Raw genomic sequence first — 22,258 nt, forward strand, 5'->3', positions numbered from 1 at the left:
TATACCCCCCATCACACAGAAGTTCAAATACTCATTAATATCTTTAAATACAAAGAAAAAAATGGCTATTTCACATTGAAATCTTTATATGATAACTGATATCATACCATATCTAGTTTAAAGTACTTATTCAAGTAAGTCTGTGAAATGTTGAAGACAAAAGGGGTAAGGTGGAGAAAAGGAAAGAGGGAGAAAACATAAAAATATCTTTAAAAATTCTGAGTAGATGATTCTGTGAACAGTGGCATTTAAGGTGAGAAATTTCACACACACAAATCCTAAATTTTGCTTTTGAATTTTAAAAAGCATTTCTTTTGTACATTTCTGAAAATATCCCCAGCTTGATGGAAGTTTTTGACTTTATGCCCAAATTATTAACACCCTATTCCATCTAGTAATACCACATCTATTCTCCCTGTCTAATAACAACTACATTTTTTAGACAAATCATGTCTATAAAAGCAAGAAATCATCTTTTCATAAATATACCCAAACTTCCAAATACAGGAGAGTATAATTCCCGTGGAAAGCTCTATGTTTATTACAAGAATACAGCCACTTCTCAAAATGATTTTAGAATTCTTCTTTGTAATCATCTTGGGTTTGTGAGCCACATAGGAAAGCCAATCTTGTTACTTTTTAGAGCTCTAATTTTTGTATACATTAAAAAAAAAAGTGGCATTACTCACCTGACTCAATCAACTTGACTTCAAATTACACTTTTGGCTGCATTTAAAAATCAAATTTACCTCAAAAGACTAGATGTTCTACTATGAAAGTTATTTTTTTTAATATGAAAGTACTCTGAAAACAGCATCCCCAAAATGAATAGAAAGAAAAGTAGCAGGTGAGGGTAAAGGTAAAGCTTTAAAGCTTCCCAAGGCAGATAATTTGGTGGGTAGATTGAGGGACATTAATTTTTAAAGTATAATCTTGGAATATGTTTTCAAACAGCCACATTTCCCTATGTTTATACTTCTCTTGGCCCTTCAGATGGTTGATTTTCTGGTAATAAGACACAATTTAAAAATCCTTGAATGGTTTAAAATGGGATATGAATATAGTTTCCCACAAAGATTATAGGGACATGGGGTGAGAGAAAGTGCACCAAAGTGTGTAAAGATAAGGATTTTTCGTTTCTAATAGGAGCACCCAAACCCTGCGTCAAAGGTGTGAGTTCTAACAATCTCCACTTTTGTTGGATGCTGGTGATTTGGAGGGGTTTCAAGTAATTCTGAAGGTCTCCTATTCTTTCCTAAAACTCTATGTATTTGAACAAATCCTGGTTCCATTCAATGATTTTTGTTTGTTCGTTTCACAGTGTGATTCCTGTAACATGAGCTTATCAGTAATTGTGAATTCTATTTTTGTCATTTTTGGCACTTAACAGTTCACAATGCTTGGTTGTGTGGTTTGATATTGTTTTAATTTTTGCATTTTACATTTGGCACTTTTGAAGAAGGGCACATTGTCTTGTACGTCGTTTGGGGAAAGTGGTAAGCCTCCCCCTCTGTCTCTTTTTTAAATGTTTGGGTTTGTGAAATAACACGATTCTCCCCGGAATCCTGTATCATTAAACGGAGCAGGTGAAATTTCGCCTTCACAAGCTGTGCATTCTAACCCTTCTTAGAGGCTGGTGTCCCCGGCTTCAGATTTAGGTTGTTTGACCCCTGCTGTCACGGGCCCTGGGGGCCCCTCCCTGCAAAAAAGCACAACTGGATTTTTTCGGGCCCACATGGCCAAATCCCCTCCCATCCTGCTGGCCTGGCTGGAAGAGGACATCCTGCCGCAGGCTCCCAGCCGGTTGGTGCAGCGGTTTCGAAGGCGATTGCGGCTTCTGGCCTGCAGACCCGGGCCTTGGCTGGGCAGGAAAGCGTCCACATTCCTAGTCCGGTAGCCCTCTTCCCGGCTGCGTCCCAGGAGCATCGAAATGTTGGGGTTGCGAATGGCATAGATGACGGGGTTGATGGCCCCGTTGGCCCAGGTCAGCCAGACCGCCACCACGTTGAGGAGCGAGGGGGCCTGCGCGGCCTGGGCGTGCCGGGTTGCGGCCAGCAGCACCAGGAAGCAGTAGGGGCCCCAGCAGCAGATGACGGAGACGATCATGATCAGCACGGTGGTGGCCGTGCGCACCTCGCTGAAGAAGCGCAGCACGCGCGCGTACGTGGTCAGGGGCCGCACGCGCACGTCGGACAGGCGCACGGTCTTGCAGATGTGGTAGTGGCAGAAGCACATGAGCAGGAAGGGCAGCAGGTAGCAGGCCACCACCAGCCCCACGCTGTAGGCCGCGCCCAGCTGCGCGGGGTCCGGGGACGTCCGGTACAGGCAGCCGTGGAAGCTCTGCGCCGCGGGGGGCTCCCGGGGCGCGCGGAGCAACTCCCAGGGCAGGGAGAAGCCCAGCGCCGCCAGCCAGGCGCCCGCCAGCAGCTGCAGCGCGCGGCGGCGGCCGATCTTCTCCCGCGGCGGCCGCACGATGGCGCAGTAGCGGTCCAGCGAGATGAGGGCCACGCTGAGCGTGGACACGATGCCGAAGCACGAGCTGAAGAAGCGGCTGGCTGCGCAGAAGCCGCGCCAGGGCCCCGCGGCGGGGGCGGTGGGCGCGGCGGGGGCGGCGGGGGCCGAGCCCCCGGGCGGCGTGAAGAGGTCCAGGAAGGCGGCGGGCAGGCAGAGCAGCGCCGTGAGCAGATCCGACAGGGACAGGGACAGGATGAAGGCGTTGGTGACGGTGCGGAGCTGCCGGTGCTTCACGATCACCCCCATCACGGCGCAGTTGCCCAAGCTAGACAGCAGGAAGATGAGCAGCAGCACGAGCGCCTGGGCCGCCACCGCCGCCCCGTGCGACAGCAGCGGCCTCCCCGCCGCCCCCGCCGCCCCCGCCGCCCGGGGCCCGCCCAGGCCGCCGCCAGCCGAAGCGCCAGTGCCGTCGCCCCCGCTCCCGTCGCTCTGGTTCCCCAGCGCCGCGGCCGCCGCGCTCGCCACGGTGCCGAAGGAGAGCACGGCCGCCGCCGTCCCGGCGGAGGAAGTCCCGCCAGGGGCGGCGGCCGCGGAGGGGGCTCCGGGGGGCGGGCTGCCCCACAAGGCCATTCTCGCTGGCGGGCGGACCGGCGGCGGCGGCTGCTCCTCCATGGGGCCCCGCGGCGGCCGCGGCTGTGTTCATCCCGCACCGGGGGAGGCGGCCGCAAGCCCGAGGCGGGGTGGCTGGGGCGCGGGCCAGAGGCCTGTGCCGGCAGTCGGGCTCGGCGGGAGGGGTGGCGGTCGCCCCGGACCCGGCGGAGCCTTTGACGTGGGTTCCACGCGTTGCCGAGGGAACCGTGTTTACGCAGGAGCGCGGGGCGGGACGCCGCCCACCCGGCCCCCTCGGAAAACCCGGCCCGCCCCACCTCTCCCCGAGGTTATCCGGCCTGGGGGTCTGGGCTTTGGAGGGGGCCGGGTCGACCCCCTCAGGGCCCTCCAGGAAAAGCGGGACCGGCCGTCAGAGAAATGGCGGAAACCAACAAGGGTTCACTCTCAAGCCGTCTTGTTGGACGCAAAAGTCCTACGGGGAGGCCTTTATTGTGCTTCCTGTTGACGTGTCTGGCACTGGCAGATAGGAAAGGGATCCCGCCGCTGAAGTGAAAAGCAGTCCAAATCCGGAGAGTTCAACTTTCGGGGCAGAATAATATGAAGCAGGTGTTCTCATACTTGAGCACGCAGCAGAATCAGGTAGAGGGCTTCTTAAAACACAAGTGACGGGGCCTCACTGGAGTTTCAGTTTGGGTAGGTCTGGGGTCCTCTCCCAGAATTTGCATTTCTAATAAGTTCGTAGGTAGTGATGATATTGCTGCTCAGAGGACCTCACTCTGAGAACCACAAAAGTATGAGCTTTTTAAAATGCACATTCACTGGCTGACTCCCAGGTTTAGAATGGGCCCATGAATCTAAACCCCGAAGGTAATTCTGATATAGGGGCTCTGAGGATTTAGGATTTGGATTTTGGAGGCTACATATCGTCTTGTTTTCAAGGGCCTAGACCTCAGGACCATAACAGGTTCACACATGATGGGGATGGGGGATAGAGAGCAATTGGTTTCTTGCCATCCTGGCATCCTTCCTCAGTTCTCTGGAATGTAGTGTGTGTGTGTGTGTGTGTGTGTTTTAAAGATTTTATTTATTTATTTGACAGAGAGCACAAGTAGGCAGAGAGGCAGGGGGAGAGAGGTGGAATGGGAAGCAGGCTCCCTCCTGAGCAGAGGGCTGGATGTGGGGCTCATCCCAGGACCCTGAGATCATGACATGAGCCTAAGGCAGAGGCTTAACCCACTGAGCCATACAAGCACCCCATGGAAGGGGGGTGTGCTTTAAGTCTAGAGTGGTACCAGCCAGGGAGTCACCACTGATGCCGCTGCAGGTAGCTGGCTGGGAGATTCAGGGACAGGTAGCTCCCACCTGCCCAGGGAAGCTGCATCTCAAGCTTCGGAGCACAGCCCCTAATAGGGGAACATGTGATAAACCCCTAGGTTTCTCTAAAACCATGGTTTGCCAAGTGTGGACCCTACACCAACAGCATTAGCATTACGTGGGGCCTTGGTAGAAATGCAGATTCTCAGGCCCTGCCCCAAATCTATCAAATCTGAATTCTGGGAGTGGGGTCCAGCCAGACATCCTGCAAGTGCTTCTGAGGCACACACAGTTTGAGAAACAGGACTCTAAAGAATGACCGGCACACTTGCCCATCTTAGAATCACTGATAGTAGTGCTTTGAATGCTTATTTCAGTCAAGAAAAATACCTTGCTGGAAATTTGCAGTATATTGAAGGTGGTACATTAATGCATTATAGGAGTGCGTGCTAGGATGTTTGGCAGTTATCTCTAGCCTCTACCCATGATATGCCAGTAGTGACAACTAAAAACGTCCCTGGAGGAAGGCAGGATGACCTCCACCGAGAACCACTGAATTAAGACAAACATATATAATAGATGAGTTTATTTAGCAAATCTCTGCTAGGTTTTCAGAAATAACAAATAAAGATCTCAGCCCAAGGAAGCTTACAACTTTAGGTTTATACTATCATAAGTGCTGTTTAAAAATACAATGAAATTCTATAGAGGTGACTGACTCTTCCTAGGGTAGCTGATGAAGACTTCACATCAGTGGTAACATTGGATTCTCCAAACAGAGAAGACAGGGAAGGACATTGGATTCTTGTGCAAAGTCTGCAGGTCAGTGCCTAAGTCCTTGACTCTTGGGTACTGGTGAGTGAGGTTAGGGAGTGAAGAGAGAAATAAATGATGAATAATAAAACTTGACTGGGACACTCTTATGAAGGCCTCACAGGCCATGTTCAGAGAGGTTGAACTACATTGGGGACAGATGTGGTAAAGGCACCAGTCGCTGAAGGAGTTGAAGCATGGGAAGGCCATAATCAGGTATGGTTCAGAAAGAAAAGAGTGACCTCCCGCTCTCCCAGTTTTCTGCCTGCCATGTTTGCCTCAGTGTCCCCAGCCTGTTCACCCCCATCATCTGCTTCTAAATACTAGAGCCCTCTACTAGAGTCCCTGGCAGCTCTGAACTTCCTCCCTCATCTCACCCGCACCCAGAGCTTTGAAAGCCATATATCCCTAACTCCATACTACATCTCTAGCCTCAAGCCCTATTGCTTGTTACTTGGTATCTCCCCTGAAGGTGCAAAAACACCTCAAACTCAACATGACTAAAATGGAACTCGTGATCCACTTTTCCTAAAAATCCTTGGTCCTCAACCTTTTGTATCTCAGAAGATGGCACTATCTTCCATCCGGAAAACTTAGGCTTCTTTCTAGATTAATTCCTTTTCCTCAACACCAAACCAGCCAATGTCCAATTTATCACCAAGATTTAGGGATTTGACTTGTTAAATGTCTTTGTATCCATTCATTCCTTTTTTAAAAAAAAAAAGATTTTATTTATCTATTTGACAAGAGAGATCACAAGTAGGCAGAGAGGCAGGCAGAGAGAGAGGAGGAAGCAGGCTCCCTGCTGAGCAGAGAGCCCGAGGACCCAGGACCCTGAGATTGTGAGCTGAGCTGAAGGCAGAGGCTTTAACCCACTGAGCCACCCAGGCGGCCCCATTCATTTCTTTCATCACTTCATCCCCCACCTAAATTTCAGCGTTCATTCTCTCTTCTTTGAACTACTGCTGCCACTCAGAACTGGTATCCCACATCCAGTCCCTACTCTACCCTGTAGGCAGCACACCTTTCTAAGCAAAATATATTTGATCATGCCACTCACTGATTTAAAACCCTCTAACGACTTTCTCTTTTTAATTTAGGATAAGGTCCCCAATTCTTAGTATTTCCTACAAGGCACTGCATGACCTGACTGCTTCCTTTCTGGTCTCATCTGGGGCCATGGTTCCTTCTTTCTGCTCCACTCTAGTCACACTGGCCTTTTGTGAGTTTTTTAAACCTCCCATCATAGGGCATAGGGCATAGGGCATTTGCACTCACTATCCCCTCTGCCTAGAGAGCTCCATTCCTTCCCCTTACCCATTCCCTTGCATCCTTGTCTCCACATGAATGTTAGTCTCCCAGAGGTAGCCTTTCTTGGCTCATAGCACATCAGCACTGTCTAGAATTATATTTTTGTGATGAATCATTACCTGTCTCCCACTGTAGACTGTAGGCTTTGTGAAAACTAGAACTTTGACTGCCTGGCATGTTATTAGATCCTGAACACTTAGCATTTTGGAAAACTGCTAGATACCCAAAGCCTATTTTTGAGTGACTGTAGAAAGAGAACCTGGCAACCAGGAGACCAGTTAGCCCAGATAAGAAATGAGAAGAGTCTGAATTAAGACATAGTGAAGAAGGAGAAGAGATTTTCAGGAAGTAGTATACGAATTAGGGTCTCTGGATATAAACAATATACACAGGCACGGTCTCACTTAAAAAAAAAAAAAAAGGATTCATTGGAGGGATAGGGGGAATTCAGATTACAAAAGAATAACCTGACAGCTAGCCCCAAGAACAAGAGAAATCAGGGCAGAAATAGCAGGTAGAGATGCAGAAATGAATGGAGGGCAATCTCTTTAAAGCACTATTGGAGTAAGTCCATGTCAGCCATTTTCAGACCTTATATCATTTCTCTCAAGATCCCAGGTCCAGGGAAAGAGTCTGGCAGTTCCAGCAAGGCTGCGTGCAGAGGATGGAGAGAGTTTTCCACAAGGAAAGGTGAGTGTTGTTGATAAAGGAAGGAGTAAGGAATGACGCCAGCCAAATCCACAGACATCTTCGTCTGAAGCTTCAACAGACAGGACAAAAGGGCATGAACAAGAAGGATAAATCGCAAGTTCACGGCTCATGGGAAGGGGGCACCAATCATCAGGTTAGAGAATACAGGAGGAAGGGCACGTTCTAGGGGCGTTAGAGTTTGACTTGCCCACCAAGTACTGGGCCTGCAGTACGGCTCTGACCCTCAGGATTTAGGGATTTGGAAGTTGTCAGCCTCTCTCTCCGAGAAAGAAAAGCATGGGCATGGATGTGATGAGTAGGGACAGGATGTTGAGTGCAGAAAGAGAAGAACCATGGGTGGAATGCAAGGGAGTAGAAAAAACTAAGTAGCATTTCAAAAGAGAAAAGCCAGGCAGGTGAGCGACATATTTAATGAGGCACCTTGGCCAATTGAGGAGTCAGCGTCTTGGGTTTTTGGTTTTTATTTTGTTTTGGTTTTCAAAGTAAGGTAATTTTCTCAGCCTCTTCTCAGGAAAGTTGCTGTGACCATTAGGTTGCCTCTCGGTGGAGAGCTCATAGCTTCCTTATATGTTTTAGAACAAAAAGGAGAAGACTCAACTGTAAAGCCTAGTCCCAAATGGGTAACTAAAATTGATCCGTTATCAAGTTTTGCTCCTAAATGCAGTCGTAGGCATAGCATTGGCGTCACCCAGGAGCTTGCTGAAACTGCCCCCACCCCATACCTAATAAATGAGAACGTGTAGTTTAAGAGCTCCAGGTAATTCATACCCACATGTATGAGAAGCATTATCCTAAAGAGGGATGGTATGGAATTTGTGGGTTTTAGGAATTGAAGAGAAGGGTGCCCCAAGTCTTACAGGATATAGAGGACTTGGAGCAAAACTCATTGCAGCTTCATGGTGAAGAGATGGCCCTGGGCCCACATAATTGCAGCCCTGATGGGTACTCATGGGGACTGGGTACCAACCTCGTGACCTTGAGAGCTCCTGTGAGTGTCTCTGTGGCTCACCCAGCACCAAGGGCACGAATGTACTTGCTCTAACATGGACCACGGTTGCCTGCCAGGAGTCTACAGTAGAACCCCCACAGATTGCATAAGCCCTCGGGGGCTGTTAGATCTGGCAGGTAGGTCAAGCATGATTTCCAATGAATAATGAGGTAGAAACCAAACGACAATAGTCAAATAACAAATGGAAGATAAGAAAATGTACCCAATGAGCAGAGTCAGGAATGTAGAAGTTTGACTCCAGAGGGAAGAAAACAGGGGTGACAGCAAGCTAGAGAGGGAAGGCAGACAAAGGATGTTTGTGTCGTTTTGTTTATGATGAACACGTTTGAGAACCTAGAGCTAAGAGATCAGTGAGGGAAAGGTGGTTGGCTTGAAGGAGCTTAATTAATGAGGCAAGACCCTTACCAAGGATGGGATGGGATAGTTGTGAGCAATATTTAGAACATCTACTCAGCAGGGCTTCGTGACTGGTTAGACACATGGAGGGGTGTGTGTTTGGGGGTGTGTAGGGGGATTAATTTCCCTAGTGTTGACTCCAGGAGAAGCGGTGAAGTATAGAAGGGATGAATATTACCACAAGGGTTTGACTCTGGTATGGATTAGAATTTAGAAAGATACAGGCAATGCCTACTTTTTAATGTAGATAAGTTAATATGACTTGTGAAATTTGGAGAACAAATAATAGTTCAATTTTCATTTTATTTATTTTAAAATATTTTATTTATTTATTAGAGAGAGAGAGTACACAAGCAGGAGGAGTGCGAGAAGGAGAATCAGACACCACCCCCCCCCACCCCGAGCAGGGAGCTCCATGCGGGGGTTCAATCCTAGGACCCTGGGATCATGACCTGAGGCAAAGGCTGATACTTAACTGAGACATCCAGGTTCCCGTCTATTTTCATTTTAAAAGGAAAGTACAACAAATCTCACTGACATGTAGAAAATCTCTTGTGATATTAAGCTAGTGATAGTGTCATTTCTTTTTTAAGATAAGTGATTTCTTCACCATAGAATTTTATAGAGAATGAATGGAAAACATTAATTTTTATATAATAGGGAAATCAAGAACATTAACTATAAAATTATAAAGCTAAAAATCTTTCATTTTGATCTGGTAATTCAATCACACACTTAATAACTGGATGACAAAATCAGTTAATATTAATTACTTCAGTTTCCATATGCTCAGAAAAACAAATATTTCACAGGAATCTGCTGTCTATTGAGAGCAGCACGTATTGAATAACTTTTTAATACCTCATTTTTAGTGACTGAAAAATGATCAAGTTTTACTTTGTTTATTTATTTTCAAAGATTTCACTTATTTCTTTTAGGGAGTGAGAGCGCAAGAGAGAGCAGGGGGCAGTGAAGAGCAGAGCAGGAGAAAGAATCTCAAGCAGACTCCACACTGAGCCTGACTCAGGGCTCGATCTCATGACCCTGAGATCATAACCTGAGCCAAAACCAAAAGTCAGACACTTAACCAACTGAGCCACCCAGGCACCCTGATCAAATATTATTCTTAACAGATTCACAGACAATTAACTAGCAAGAATTAATAGTTAACATTTCTTTCAGGCCTAAATCTATGGGGCATGTGTTTGGTTGTGTAGGAGACTCACCCTACTCTAGTAATTCATCAATTTCCCGTGTTTATAATGCAGAAACAATCCCTTTTATAAGGGCCATAAAGATGTAGCAGAAATCTGATTATTCATTGGTCTCCTCACATCAGCTAATGGCACCTCATTTACCTTGGAGGAGGAGCTGGGCTTTGCAGCACAGAGAACATCCTGGTAGGAGCCACAACATCTGTCCCCAGAAGCTGGCCCACCCCAGTCCTTCCCAGGCTGTGTAGGCTAAGAGTTTAGTACCTCACAGAAACCCATCTCCCTTACATCCTGCTCAAAGAGAGGACATTATCTTACTCAAAACCTGGAAGACTAAAATACTGAACTTGTAAGAGTCGTCGTGAGGGCTACAAATCAAGTTATAATTCAAAGAGCATCTACAACAAAATATTACAGTAAGTAGCATAGAATAACATTTTAAAAGTTAACAACACTGAGGTATTAATTTTACCTGGTATGTTAATAACTAGACAAATATTTGGAATTTTCAGCATTTTGTAGGTTAGACATAGGTGACATTTATACCAATTACATGTGCAAATATGAGGTATAATGATTATATTTAGTTACAGCATAACACTTCAGAAAGATTGGAAGTCATACAATTGGGTATCATTTTCCACATAATTCAGAGAAAGCCCTGAGGAGTACTGAAGTCACTTGAGAAGGAATCCGTTCTTCAGTGGGTCGTCATCTTCCACTATAAAACTTGCTGTACCTGTGTAATGGGCTTGTCCAGACACTTCCACTATAACAGCTTTAAAATCCCCACATTTTGCTTCCTGAGAAAAGAGGAAAGGAATATAATACCAAAAGACTGCACTTACATTGTGTCTGGCCTAGAGCCATATTCTTGGTTTTTACCATTTTAAAGAAAACCCAAGGGTTAATCTTGTAGGTAATGGAAGGTTTTTAAGGAGAGTGACATGATCGAATTTGTGTTTTAGATAAGTTTAGCTGCAAAATGAGGACAAATCAGAGAGGATAGCAATTAGAAACCTAGAAACTTCTTCAGAGGTAACCTTCATTCATTGATGGGCTCTCGAGTCACTAGGGCAGTTTTTAGGGAGGAGGGAGAAGAACAAAACAGAGATACTTTGCAGGTAGAATTGGCAGGCCTGGGGACGGACGCATGTGGGAGGTGAGGAGTAGGAATAAGTTCAGTGTGAGCATAGTTCCCGGCTGGGGAGTGAAACAGGGACTCCCATTAATCAAGATAGCAAATGAGATAGGAGGAGCACATTTAGGAAGGAAGGAAGAGCTTTTTGACAAGATGACATGTCTCCGAGACCGTTATTTCGAGGTGAGTTTGGTGGACAGCTGGGAATATGAGTGTTAGACTCAGGAAAGAAGCACCTAGTAGGCATGGGAGGGGGCATGGTTCAGGAGTCATCGCCAGTGTGTGATTGGGAGCTGAAGTCTCAAAAGAGGGTAAAATTGCCCAGTGGCATCAAGATGCAGAAGAGATGAGAAGGAAACTAAGGATGGAATGCTGGGGACCCATAGGTGGAAGGACAGAGAGAGGAAGCTGGGGCAGAGAGAGAGACCAGGATGGCGCCATTGCCATGGGAGAGCTTGGAACCGTCAGGACAGAAAGGGAAGGCATATGGTGAGAGTGAAGATGTCCTGTCAAGTATGACTATTAGCTACAAAAGAAATAACTCCAAATCTTAACTACAGAGTATCCTTTTTATTTCTTAATTTTTTAAAGATGTATTGATTTGTTAGGGAGAGTGCGCGCACGCATGCAAGCATCAACAGGGGAAGGGGCAGAAGGAGAGGGAGAGAAGCAGACTCCCTGCTGAGCATGGGGGGGGGCTTGATCTCAGAACCCCAAGATTCTGACCTGAGCCAAAACCAAGAGTTGGACACTCAACCAACCAACCCACCCAACTGCCCCTTATTTCTTGATTTTTAAACATGAGAATAACTAAATCTTGTGATAAAATACCAATTATTAGATTAGGATACAGTAATTTCATTATCTTTTTATAAATCTGCTGTAATAAAAGCCTCATTGAAAACTTGCTTTGTCCAATAACAATATAGTAGTGTTAACAGTGTAGGGTCTACACAGAGGGGTCCACGTTCAGAGTTTGGGTCCTATATTCACTAACTGTTTGACCTCTGGCAAATTACCTAAACTCTCTAATTCTCCATTTTATCACCTGTTTAAAAAGGATAATAACAGTACTGACTTGCCAAGTTTCTTGTGAGAATTAAGATGGAATATATATATATATATATATATATATATATATTTTTTTTTTTTTTTTACTTTATTTATTTTAGAGACACTCACAGAGGGAGAGTGAGAGAGAGAATCTTAAGCAGGTTCCATGCCCAACTCAGAGTCCAATGTGGGGCTCAATCTCACAACCCTGACTTCACGACCTGAGCTGAAATCAAGAATTGAACACTTAAGTGACTTAGCCACTCAGGTGCCTTGAAAAGGTATGCATAAAGTACTTAGCTTGGAACTTTACAGTGATGCACCCAATAAATGTTGTAGATTATTTTATCTTCAATCTCAGACTTGAAGACAATTCCAAATTTTTACATAAAATCACTATATTTAATAAGAATCCCTAACCTAAAAGAAAACTCAATATTCAGAAAAATCAAACTTCAAAAACACCAAATTAGGATATAAAAGTCTGTATTACAATATTTTGTTTTGTTAAAGGACTTTTTATGAATAGATTCATTTACTAAATGTATCTACTAAATTCTTTCCTAAATTTACTTAGTTTAGATTTCATTTACTACTATTTATTAGTGAACAGAATTTATTTGTTAGCACATTTGAAATTTGATTCTATTACAAAAGTTTTATTTTTCACAACTTTTCGGGATTTTCACAACCTATTATAAAAAATGAAACACTCCTATAGAATAAAAACAAAAAGGATAAAAAAAAATCCAAACCCTAAGTTAGTGGTTCTCAAACTTTTTGGTTCCAGGACTCCTTAATGCCTTAAGATTTGAGCATCTAGGGGCCCCTTGGTTGCTCAGTTGGTTAAGCATCTTCTTTCTGCTCAGGTCATGATCCCAGGGTCCTGGGATCAAGTTCTCCATCAGGCTCCTTTCTTAGCATGGAGACTGCTTCTCCCTCTGCCTGCGGCTCCTCTTACTTATGTGCGTGTACTGTCTCTCTCTCTGACAAATAAATAGAATAAAATAAGATTTTCTAAGAATTTTTGAAATAGATTATATCTATTTTTTTAAAGATTTTATTTATTTGACAGACAGAGATCACAAATAGGCAGAGAGACAGGCAGAGGGAGAGAGAGGGAGAGGGAAGCAGGCTCCCTGCTGAGCAGAGAGCCCGATGCGGGGCTTGATCCCAGGACCCTGGAATCATGACCTGAGCCAAAGGCAGAGGCTTTAACCCACTGAGCCACCCAGGTGCTCCAGGTAGGTTATATCTATTAATATTAACTATATTGAGAGAATTAAAGGTATTTATTCATTAATTCATTAAAAATAATAAACCCATCGCATATTATTGCAAACAACATATTTTTGGGAAAATAACTGTATTTGCCAAAGCAAAAAAATTTTAGTGAGGAAAATGGCTTGTGTTGTTTTACATTTTTGCAAACCTCCTTAACGTATGGTTTTATAGAAGACTGCTAGATTCTTGTACCTGCTTCTGCATTCAGTCAGTTGGCTTATCACCTGTGGTGTAGACTCTGCAGAGTCTACCATACACTCGTGAGACAATAAAAGTGAAAAGCAAATAATGTCTTAATGTTAATGCATACTAAGTTTTGACCTTGTGGGACCCATGGAAAGGAACTTGGTGACCACCAAGGCTTCCAAGCCACATTTTGAGAACCAATATCCTAGCTGAACAGAAGTTCTTACAGGCCTGCTTTAAAATTCTCTTTTGAGAGCTGGGACCCAACACCCAGATCAGGCCTCTTCAGTGTCCAAAGTAGCACACTCGCACAGAAGCAGCTACAGGAGTCACTCACCCTCACAGCCTTGCCCGTGAATACTGAGCCGGTGGTACTGCTTTTAAAGGCTCTGCTCTGGTTCAGTTCTAGAAGCCCTTTGTGGTACTGTAAGGCAATTCGGGCCGTCACTCCTGAGCCAGTAGGACTTCGGTCAACCTGTTTCAGAGTAAATGAAGGTGAGAGCATGCACAGTGTTCCAGTTCCATGCTGTCCAGCTTTTGAGCCAAACGTTACAGTTTTAATACCTGTTCATCTGCAAACACACAGATGTTGGTCGTTGGTTCCTCACTATAAGTGTCTTTTCCATCTGTCACTATGGTTCCATACAGAAAGGAAAGGTCTTCACTCTCAGGATGACTGATTTGAAACTGCAAATGACAAAGAAAATCATCATGTAATATAAATTGTCATGTAGATTACTACAAAATATATATTTTGATTCAAATTTATCCTTGTAAATGATATAGATGGGGTCCTCTGAGGCATAACTTTTCACTCTGTCATTTTTAAAATACTTTTGGGTCAAGGCAGGAAATGATGTCTTTGTCTAGATGAATAAACATAGTTTCACTGGATTAGTTAGGATTCCTGTCATACCTTGAGTCCTGTCTAAGGAATTTGTCCTGCATATAGCCTCTGCTAAAGGAACAGTCCTATTTTATATACACACAGACTCTCCAAACACTCCCACTCTTTGAAGCATTGAGCCCAGGATGGTTACTCCACAGACTGGCCACGGCTGCTCAAACAGGACAGGCTAAGACGGTCCTGTGCTTCCTCTCATGAGCTTGAAGGGGATAAGGCAGAAGAACCAGACGGTGAACATCTAGAGCTGAGGTGAATTCCATGGCAGAGACGAGGACTTGGAAGAGGCTGGGAGGAGACTGGGATGGTGAGTGACACCCTTAGCTTTTTCTTTGTGTGTTACTTTAGAAACCGAAGAGGCCGGAATTGGGTGTTAGGTAAGCTTCTTCACTCAGCTCTCAGAAGAGAATTTTGAGCAAGCCGAAGTTATAAGAATGCAGAAGCTAGTAGGTAAGAGAATGGTTGGAAGGGAAAAAAAAATCTGTAAAGGATGAAGTCAGCTGGTGTTATAAAAAGCAACAGGTAAACTCAGAGAGAGAAGCACGCACTGGATGCTAAGTCCCTTCATTGGTAAAGCAAGGTCAGGCCCAAGTGCACAGTGCTTCCTGCGCTTCTCGGGAGGTCTAGGTTAACTTTTCCTCAGCTTCTGTGACATCTGTTAGCTCTCAAACTATTATCTCACTCCACATGCATCCTTACAATTAGTATATTCTGCTACTACTTACCTGTCATCGGGAATAAGTAGATAGATTTGGGTTCTTAAAATCCATCCAAAGCCAAGTTTAAGAAGTCTCCCTGCTGATCTTTGTTCTGCATCCTCCTCAAGCCCCCATGCCCCACCTGCACCACAGAACCATTACCTCTCACTCTTCACGTCTGCTTCCCCCACCAGACTGAGCTTCTGGACGGCAGGTTTGTTTTCTCCCGGAGTCTCTAGCATCTAACATAGCATCGTGTGCGTCTCACTAAATTCTAGGTAAATGTTTGCTAAAAGAAGGACTACACCTGAAACTCACATTATACCATTTGTGAACAAACTGGAATTTAAATAAACACTTTTTAAAAAAGAATAAATGAATAAAGATGAATGTGTACTAACTTCAGTCCCTACCAAAATGGCCTTTCCCTAACTCTGCCTCAGTGGTGTGAATGGTCAGCAGTTCACAAAGTCGTTCTGCTGCCTGATTCAGCACCAATAGATAATATTATATATGTTCCTCTCATACAAGATTTTCTCCTGTTTTCTCAGAATGCCTCCTCCCTCAAAGTCTACCCCTTCCTACCTTGGTAAGAAGTTCACACTTTAATGACAAGTCCAAAATTGTTCCTTTTATTAAGAAAACTATGCCTTTTTCTCTTAATCTCATTAAAAATAAAGTGAAGTGGGGCGCCTGGGTGGCTCAGTGGGTTAAAGCCTCTGCCTTCAGCTCAGGTCATGATCCCAGGGTTCTGGGATGGAGCCCCGCATCGGGCCCTCTGCTCAGCAGGGAGCCTGCTTCCTCCTCTCTCTCTGCCTGCTTCTCTGCCTACTTGTGATCTCTGTCTGTCAAATGGATGGATAAAATCTTTAAAAAAAAATAAATAAAGTGAAGTTATTTCCTACCAAATTTTAACTCAAACTATTAGCTGTCTGCTTAGTGAACAGAAAACTGATATAAATTCAGAACCTCAGAAATTGCTACGATAAACTAATTCTAGCTATTGGTAGTTACAGTCCTAGATAAATGACAATTTAGAACAGAAATAAAGTATATATTTTCATCGTTTTAAAAACATTTTATTTTTAATATTTTTTCAAGATTTTATTTATTTATTTGACAGAGATCACAAGTAGGCATCGAGGCAGACAGAGAGGAGGAAGCAGGCTCCCTGCTGGGCAGAGAGCCCGATGCTCCATCCCAGGACTCTGGGATCATGACCTGAACTGAAGGCAGAGGCTTTAACCCACTGAGCCACCCAGGTGCCCCTATTTTCATCTTGTTTAAATTAAAAATTATGTTAAAGTTGCAAGTATGTTAAATAGGCCTATAATAATTATTAATACAAGTATATAGGCACTCTTTCACAAGTTATTTTTTACTTAGAATAGTGATGAAATTCTTATATGCTAAAACATACATAGTTTTATTTACATATCCCAACTTTAAGTGTAAAATGGCAGACTTGTGCTAGAAATGAAAGAATATTCTAGACATATTTATTATCTTAACTGATTTTATCAGAGTAGTTTTCCCAAACCAAAACTTGACTTAATTCGAGGGGTCATTTAGGTAACTTCTTAGCAATATTGGAAAAATTTACTAATTAGGAATTAATGTTCTTTGTGCAGTCAAATGCTCTACCCCTGAGCTATACCCCCTGTTCTTTGTGAAATAAGACAAGGTCTGAACAGATTTAATGAAATCTAGTTGGGAGCTATAATTGACATTCATTATCTGCAAGTCTTGGAGAATGACCACAAAGTATATGCATTTCAAATTAGTGAAATACTATTTGATACATTTTCTGTATGTGTAAATAACCACAAATTATACTAGTATGTATATAATTAAAATTAACAAGTTACTTATTGAACATTTATTGTAGGTAGGCACTATTCTAAGTCCGTTGTACCTATTGTCTGACTTCATTCTTATAACACCCTATGAAGCAAGTATTTTGCAATTCCCATCTCACGACAGGAAGGTTTTAGAACTCATTCAAGGTTGTGAAAAACTTTAAAGTGGCAACACTGGGACTCCTAGATAGTCTTGCTATAGAGCCCAAGATCCTAACCAATGCCTTATTTTTAGTCCTATTAATAATTTAAATATGTAGATATTTAACTGCATAGATGTGTAATTTACATTCCCTCCATGCCACAGGGGCGGGCACCTTGTGATGAAAGCAGTGTTTGTACTGACCTGAGCTTTGACTGCTTCCGTCACTGCACTTGCTGCATCCACAAGGTCCCTTGTCTTTGCAGAACAAATGTCAAGTCCCAACCTTTCAGCGCTAACAAATGCATAAAATGCCCCACCATATGCAATATCTACCGCCATCTTTCCATGACCAGGAACATCCACTAAGAGATCTAAAAAAGATGTGTTTGAAAATAAGTTTGTTATAGTATTTTGGCAGTACAATTCAGAGCATTTTTAATATGTGTATTTTGGTGGAGGGAGAGAGAGCGAGAACACAAGCACAGGGGCAGAAGGCAGAGGAAGAAGCAGGCTACCTGCTGAGCAAGGAGCCTGATGGAGGACTCGATTTCAGGGATCTGGGATCATGACCTGAGCTGAAGCCAGATGCTCAACCTACTGAGCCACCCAGGTGTCCCTAATAGGAATAATTTAATATAGGATTTTGGATCCTATTCACAAATTGGCTTTCTTCAGCTATAATGTCAAAACAAAATGAAAAAAAGATTTTTCTATGTAAGTCATATATACTAATTCATCTATGTATTTTCATCTCATGAAGCAGGCAAATACTCAGAATAAAGCCATTATAGAATCACTGATGTTTACCGTATTTTTTGTGTTAGGGTTTGAGATTATTCTAAGTCCCCAGCTTTCCCAGAGTTTCACCAGAATGTCAGTTGTTTGAAGTCCTAAATTTTTATTTCTAAAAGAATGGGGCTGGATAATATTTTGGGATATTCAAACTGTTTTACCCCTTCTTGCATTTTCCTCTTCCTCCTCCCCAATTCCAGCTGTCTTGGTGATCACTACCTCTGGGAGAGTGTATGGTGGGGGAGAAAGAAGGTTTTATGGAAAGATCTTGGATTTCCATGAAACCCAAGTGTCCAAGTTTCCATAGAACTTCAGTGTCCTGAAGGGTCACCATATTTCTCTTGGTCAGTAGAGAAATTTCCTCTGGACCGAGGAAAGAAGTGGCGGGTCTGGAGTGCAGAGGACCTATGCTGACTTCTCCCAGCACTAGGGGAGGCTACAGGGTGTGACAGAGGTAGCAAAGAGGAGGGGAGGCAGGGACAGGAGCCACATGGCCAGGGGAAGATGATGCTTCACTGGTTGACCATGTAGGCTGGTGACCAAAAGGTTCTCTTCTTCAAGACCTTGACTCTTTTTTTTTAAAGATTTTATTTATTTATTTGACAGAGATCACAAGTAGGCAGAGAGGCAGGCAGAGAGAGGAGAAGGGAAGCAGGCTCCCTGCTGAGCAGAGAGCCCGATGCAGGGCTCAATCCCAAGAACCTAGGATCGTGACCTGAGCCAAAGGCAGAGGCTTTAACCCACTGAGCCACCCAGGCGCCCCAAGACCTTGGCTCTTTTAAGAAAGATTTGCTACACATGTATTAGGAAAGGGGACAGCATGTAGACCGACGAGACTAGGCAAATCAACAAGGTAGGATGGGGTCTCAAATTCAGAAACTCTGAAAAATAAAATACAGCTTGCATGCCTGAGTTTGCACACTGAGTCATACAAAGATACCAGTCAGTATGCTCTCAGTCCCAGGCTAGCCCCCAGAGCCCTTCTAACACATGATGTGTCAAAAACAGAGCAAGTTTATAGTGAAAAAAGTGAAATATGCCTGTGGAACTTAAGAGCAACTGTGATTGAAACATGTCTCTATCTTGATGCTAGTGTAACATAAAAATCAGCCTTAACGAAAGGAGAATGAGGAAGTAGCTGGAAAAAAGAGAGGCTGCTGGAAGCTGGAAAGCTAAGTGTGGCTTTGGTGTCCTCATGTATAAAGTGGAACTGCTAAAGGGATGAAGAGATAAAAAAAAAAAATGTGATATATACAATGGAATATTATCCAGCCATAAAAATGAAGACTGTTCTGTCCTGTGCTACAACATAGACAAACCTTTAGGCTATTATGCTAAGTAAATTAAGGCAGTCATAGAAATAACACTGCAAAATCTCCCATGAATTAGGTGTATAAATTTTTCAGCTCTTAGAAACAGCAGAATAATAGTTGCAAGGCACAAGGTTGGGAGGGGGAACAGGGTGTTACTGCCTGATAGATAGAGAGATTTAGTCATGCAGTTGGAAGAAGTTATAGAGACATGCTGTTCCACATTGTGCTTATAATTAGCGCTATACTGCATACCTAAAAATTTGTTAACAAGGTAGATCTCATGTTATATTTGTTTTTTTCAACTACAAAAAAATGAAAGAGCTAAACAAAAAAGAAAAAAAATGGAACTATTATTCCCGTCTGAAAGGACCGTTGTGTGAATTCCATGTGATAATGTGTGGGGAGTGCTTGGCACAAACGAGCAATACGTTAATGTTAATGGTAAGGCCAAAAATTTAATTTCCAAGGGGAATAGGGTTTCTTAAGAGGATATTTACACTTGTTAATCACCATATTCTTCTCCCAATTTCATTTACTTAGTTACCCATTCAACAAATATTGACTACCTACTGTTCTAGCACTCGAACACAGTAACACAACGAAGTTTTCATTTTAGCAGTGTGGAAGGGAAAACAACTCAGCAATCCTCTGAGGTGGGTACTGTTGTCATCTTCATTTTGCAGATGATGACCTTGAAGCGTGGAATCCCTTTTGCAAGGTCCTCAAGATGGAGAGGGGGTAGAGCAGTAACCTTGAACACTTGTCAGTCCACCCTTTTAGCATTATTCAAAGTAGAGAATTTAGGATCTTTTTTAATGACTCAAAGTGACCATTATGGCCTACCAATTATCAAACAGTCACACAGTGTTGCTCTCAGGAACTATGTGCTTACAGATTGGCTGCCCTGCCCCAGCCAGCCCTGAACTATGATGTCATTGGTGACCCTGCTGCCAGCTGTCATTTCCCTCGAACCTAGAGTGCTTCCAGTCTGCTGCTGGGGTTCCCTAAGGAGAAATTGGGTAGCAAAACTATTTAAACTGCTGAGATTTTTGAGATGCAGTCCTAACCAAACTCCTGTCTATATCAAGTGCCCTCCCTATCCAGATGTGACATCATTCTCTCCTAGAGGTCAAAGTTTCCCCAGGGGAATTCTTCATCAACCTGTGTGTTTCAGCTGTCTGAGGTTGCTCTAAGACTAGCAAATGCCTGGGCTATTACTGCCTCATTCATAATTAGGCTAATCTAGATCCAAATCCTCAAGAAAGATCAAGATCTAATAGCATGCCCCTGATGTTTATAGAAGCATTATCAACAATAGCCAAATTATGGAAAGAACCCAAATGTCCATTAACTGATGAATGTATGCAGATGTGGCATGTATATATGTATGTACCTACCTGTATTTAGTGAAATATTACTCAGCCATCGAAAGAATGAAACCTTGCTATTTGCAACAATGTGGATGGCTTAGCATAATACCCTAGTGTATTATGCTAAGCGAAATTAGAGGAAAATATCGTATGGTTTCATTCATTTGGAATTTAAGAACGAAACAGATGAACCTAGGGAGAAGGAAAAAAAAAGAGGGGGGCAAACCATAAGAGGCTCTTAATGATTGAGAACAAACTGAGGGTTGCTGGAGGGGAGGTGGGGGCCTAGACTAAATGGGTGATGGGTATTGAGTCACTTGTTATGATGAGCACTGGGTGTTAAACTACAGTCCTTCTGTCTCTCGAAATGTATTTTTAAAAATTTTTAAGTACTTTGCATACTCTCAGAAAATCCACACCAAAAACTCAATGAGATAACAAGTGAAAAAATACAGGCACAGAGAAGTTAGTAATTTGATTAAGGTTGCATAGCTTTAAGGGGTTATCAGGATTTGGACTCAGACAACAGCTATTTTTGTTCTTCAAGAATAAAATCAGCAACATCTATATCTTCCCGGTTTATAAACTGCTTAGTTCATTCATTCTTATTTAATTATTTCCCAAAGAAATGGGGAAGGCACTTTCACAGGTGAGGAAAACAAGACAGGGTTTAGTAACTTGTCAGGGGGTAATGTCTAGTAAGTGTCTTCTGAACCAGCCAGTGAACCCTGGCACTTTGGCTGTTCTTTGCTCTTGCCTTGACCCTATCTGACTTACCCAACTGTGCAATCTCTAGGAATGCCTGACCGTGAGGCATGAGGCGCTGAGTAAGGGAGACACGGAATTCTGTAATCCTCAAGCCCCTCTCAAGACCCAGACGAAATAATCTGCGGCATACACGGAACAAATCTGCAAGGCTAACATGCGGACACACATTTGCATTGAGTTATCTTTTTATTAACTGCAAAGGCTTGTGGGTGGGTTAATTGCACTGCGTGAGTTTCAGGCCAGAGAGACAGTGTAGTTAGTTGCGCCCCAGGGCTGGGAGGGTCTCGTCCTTTACCTGTGGCCAGCGCGAAAGCCGGGACGCTGTGGAAGCGCACCCTGCCACAGCTGCGGCCGCCCTCGCATTCCACGAAGGCGGCCACCAGCCCGCACGGGCAGTGGATGTTGACTCGGGCCTCGCGGACGCCGGCCGGGGGTGCGGGTACCAGCCCGAAGTCGAGCGCGAAGCGGCCCAGCGCCAGCACTGCGTGGCCGCACATGGGGCTGTAGCCTTCGTTGTGCAGGAACAGGACGCCCAGGTGCGCCTCCGGCAACTCGCTAGGCACCAGCACAGCTCCGTACATGTCCCGGTGACCCCGGGGCTCGAACATGAGCCGTCGTCGCAGATGGTCAAGGTGCTGGCGCATGTAGCGCCGCTTGGCCAGCAGAGTGGGGCCAGCCACTTCCGGACACCCCGCCAGCACGATGCGCAGGGGCTCGCCGCCCGTGTGCATGTCCACCACCGACAGCGCCGGAGTCCCCGGGTCGTGCGGGGGCAGCCGCGGCACCGCCAGCGCCTTCTCCATCGCCGGAGTCCCGGGACGCGGCGACTTTCCCGCAGTGCGAACCTGGAGCCCACGGCCCAACTGCCTACTCCGCTGGAGAGCTTCCCTCCGGGGCGGGGCGTCGGAGCAGAG

General features: G+C 44.4%; 2 protein-coding genes across 2 annotated transcripts; both read right to left on the reverse strand.

Annotated features, from left to right (window-relative positions):
- Nucleotides 1–1,328: 1,328 nt before the first annotated feature.
- Nucleotides 1,329–3,212, reverse strand: GPR135 (G protein-coupled receptor 135). Its single transcript, XM_059371293.1, has one exon. The coding sequence runs from the start codon at nucleotides 3,124–3,126 to the stop codon at nucleotides 1,627–1,629; it is 1,500 nt and encodes a 499-aa protein (XP_059227276.1). The 5' UTR covers nucleotides 3,127–3,212; the 3' UTR covers nucleotides 1,329–1,626.
- A 5,886-nt stretch (nucleotides 3,213–9,098) lies between these two features.
- On the reverse strand, nucleotides 9,099–22,233 carry L3HYPDH (trans-L-3-hydroxyproline dehydratase). Its single transcript, XM_059373318.1, has 5 exons — nucleotides 21,640–22,233; nucleotides 17,303–17,472; nucleotides 14,060–14,182; nucleotides 13,833–13,970; nucleotides 9,099–10,634 (listed from the first exon to the last, which is right to left on the reverse strand). The coding sequence occupies exons 1-5, from the start codon at nucleotides 22,145–22,147 to the stop codon at nucleotides 10,509–10,511; spliced, it is 1,065 nt and encodes a 354-aa protein (XP_059229301.1). The 5' UTR covers nucleotides 22,148–22,233; the 3' UTR covers nucleotides 9,099–10,508.
- Between the last annotated feature and the right edge of the window lie 25 nt (nucleotides 22,234–22,258).

The sequence above is a fragment of the Mustela nigripes genome, chromosome 13 (genome assembly GCF_022355385.1).
Source record: "Mustela nigripes isolate SB6536 chromosome 13, MUSNIG.SB6536, whole genome shotgun sequence".
NCBI lineage: Eukaryota > Metazoa > Chordata > Mammalia > Carnivora > Mustelidae > Mustela > Mustela nigripes.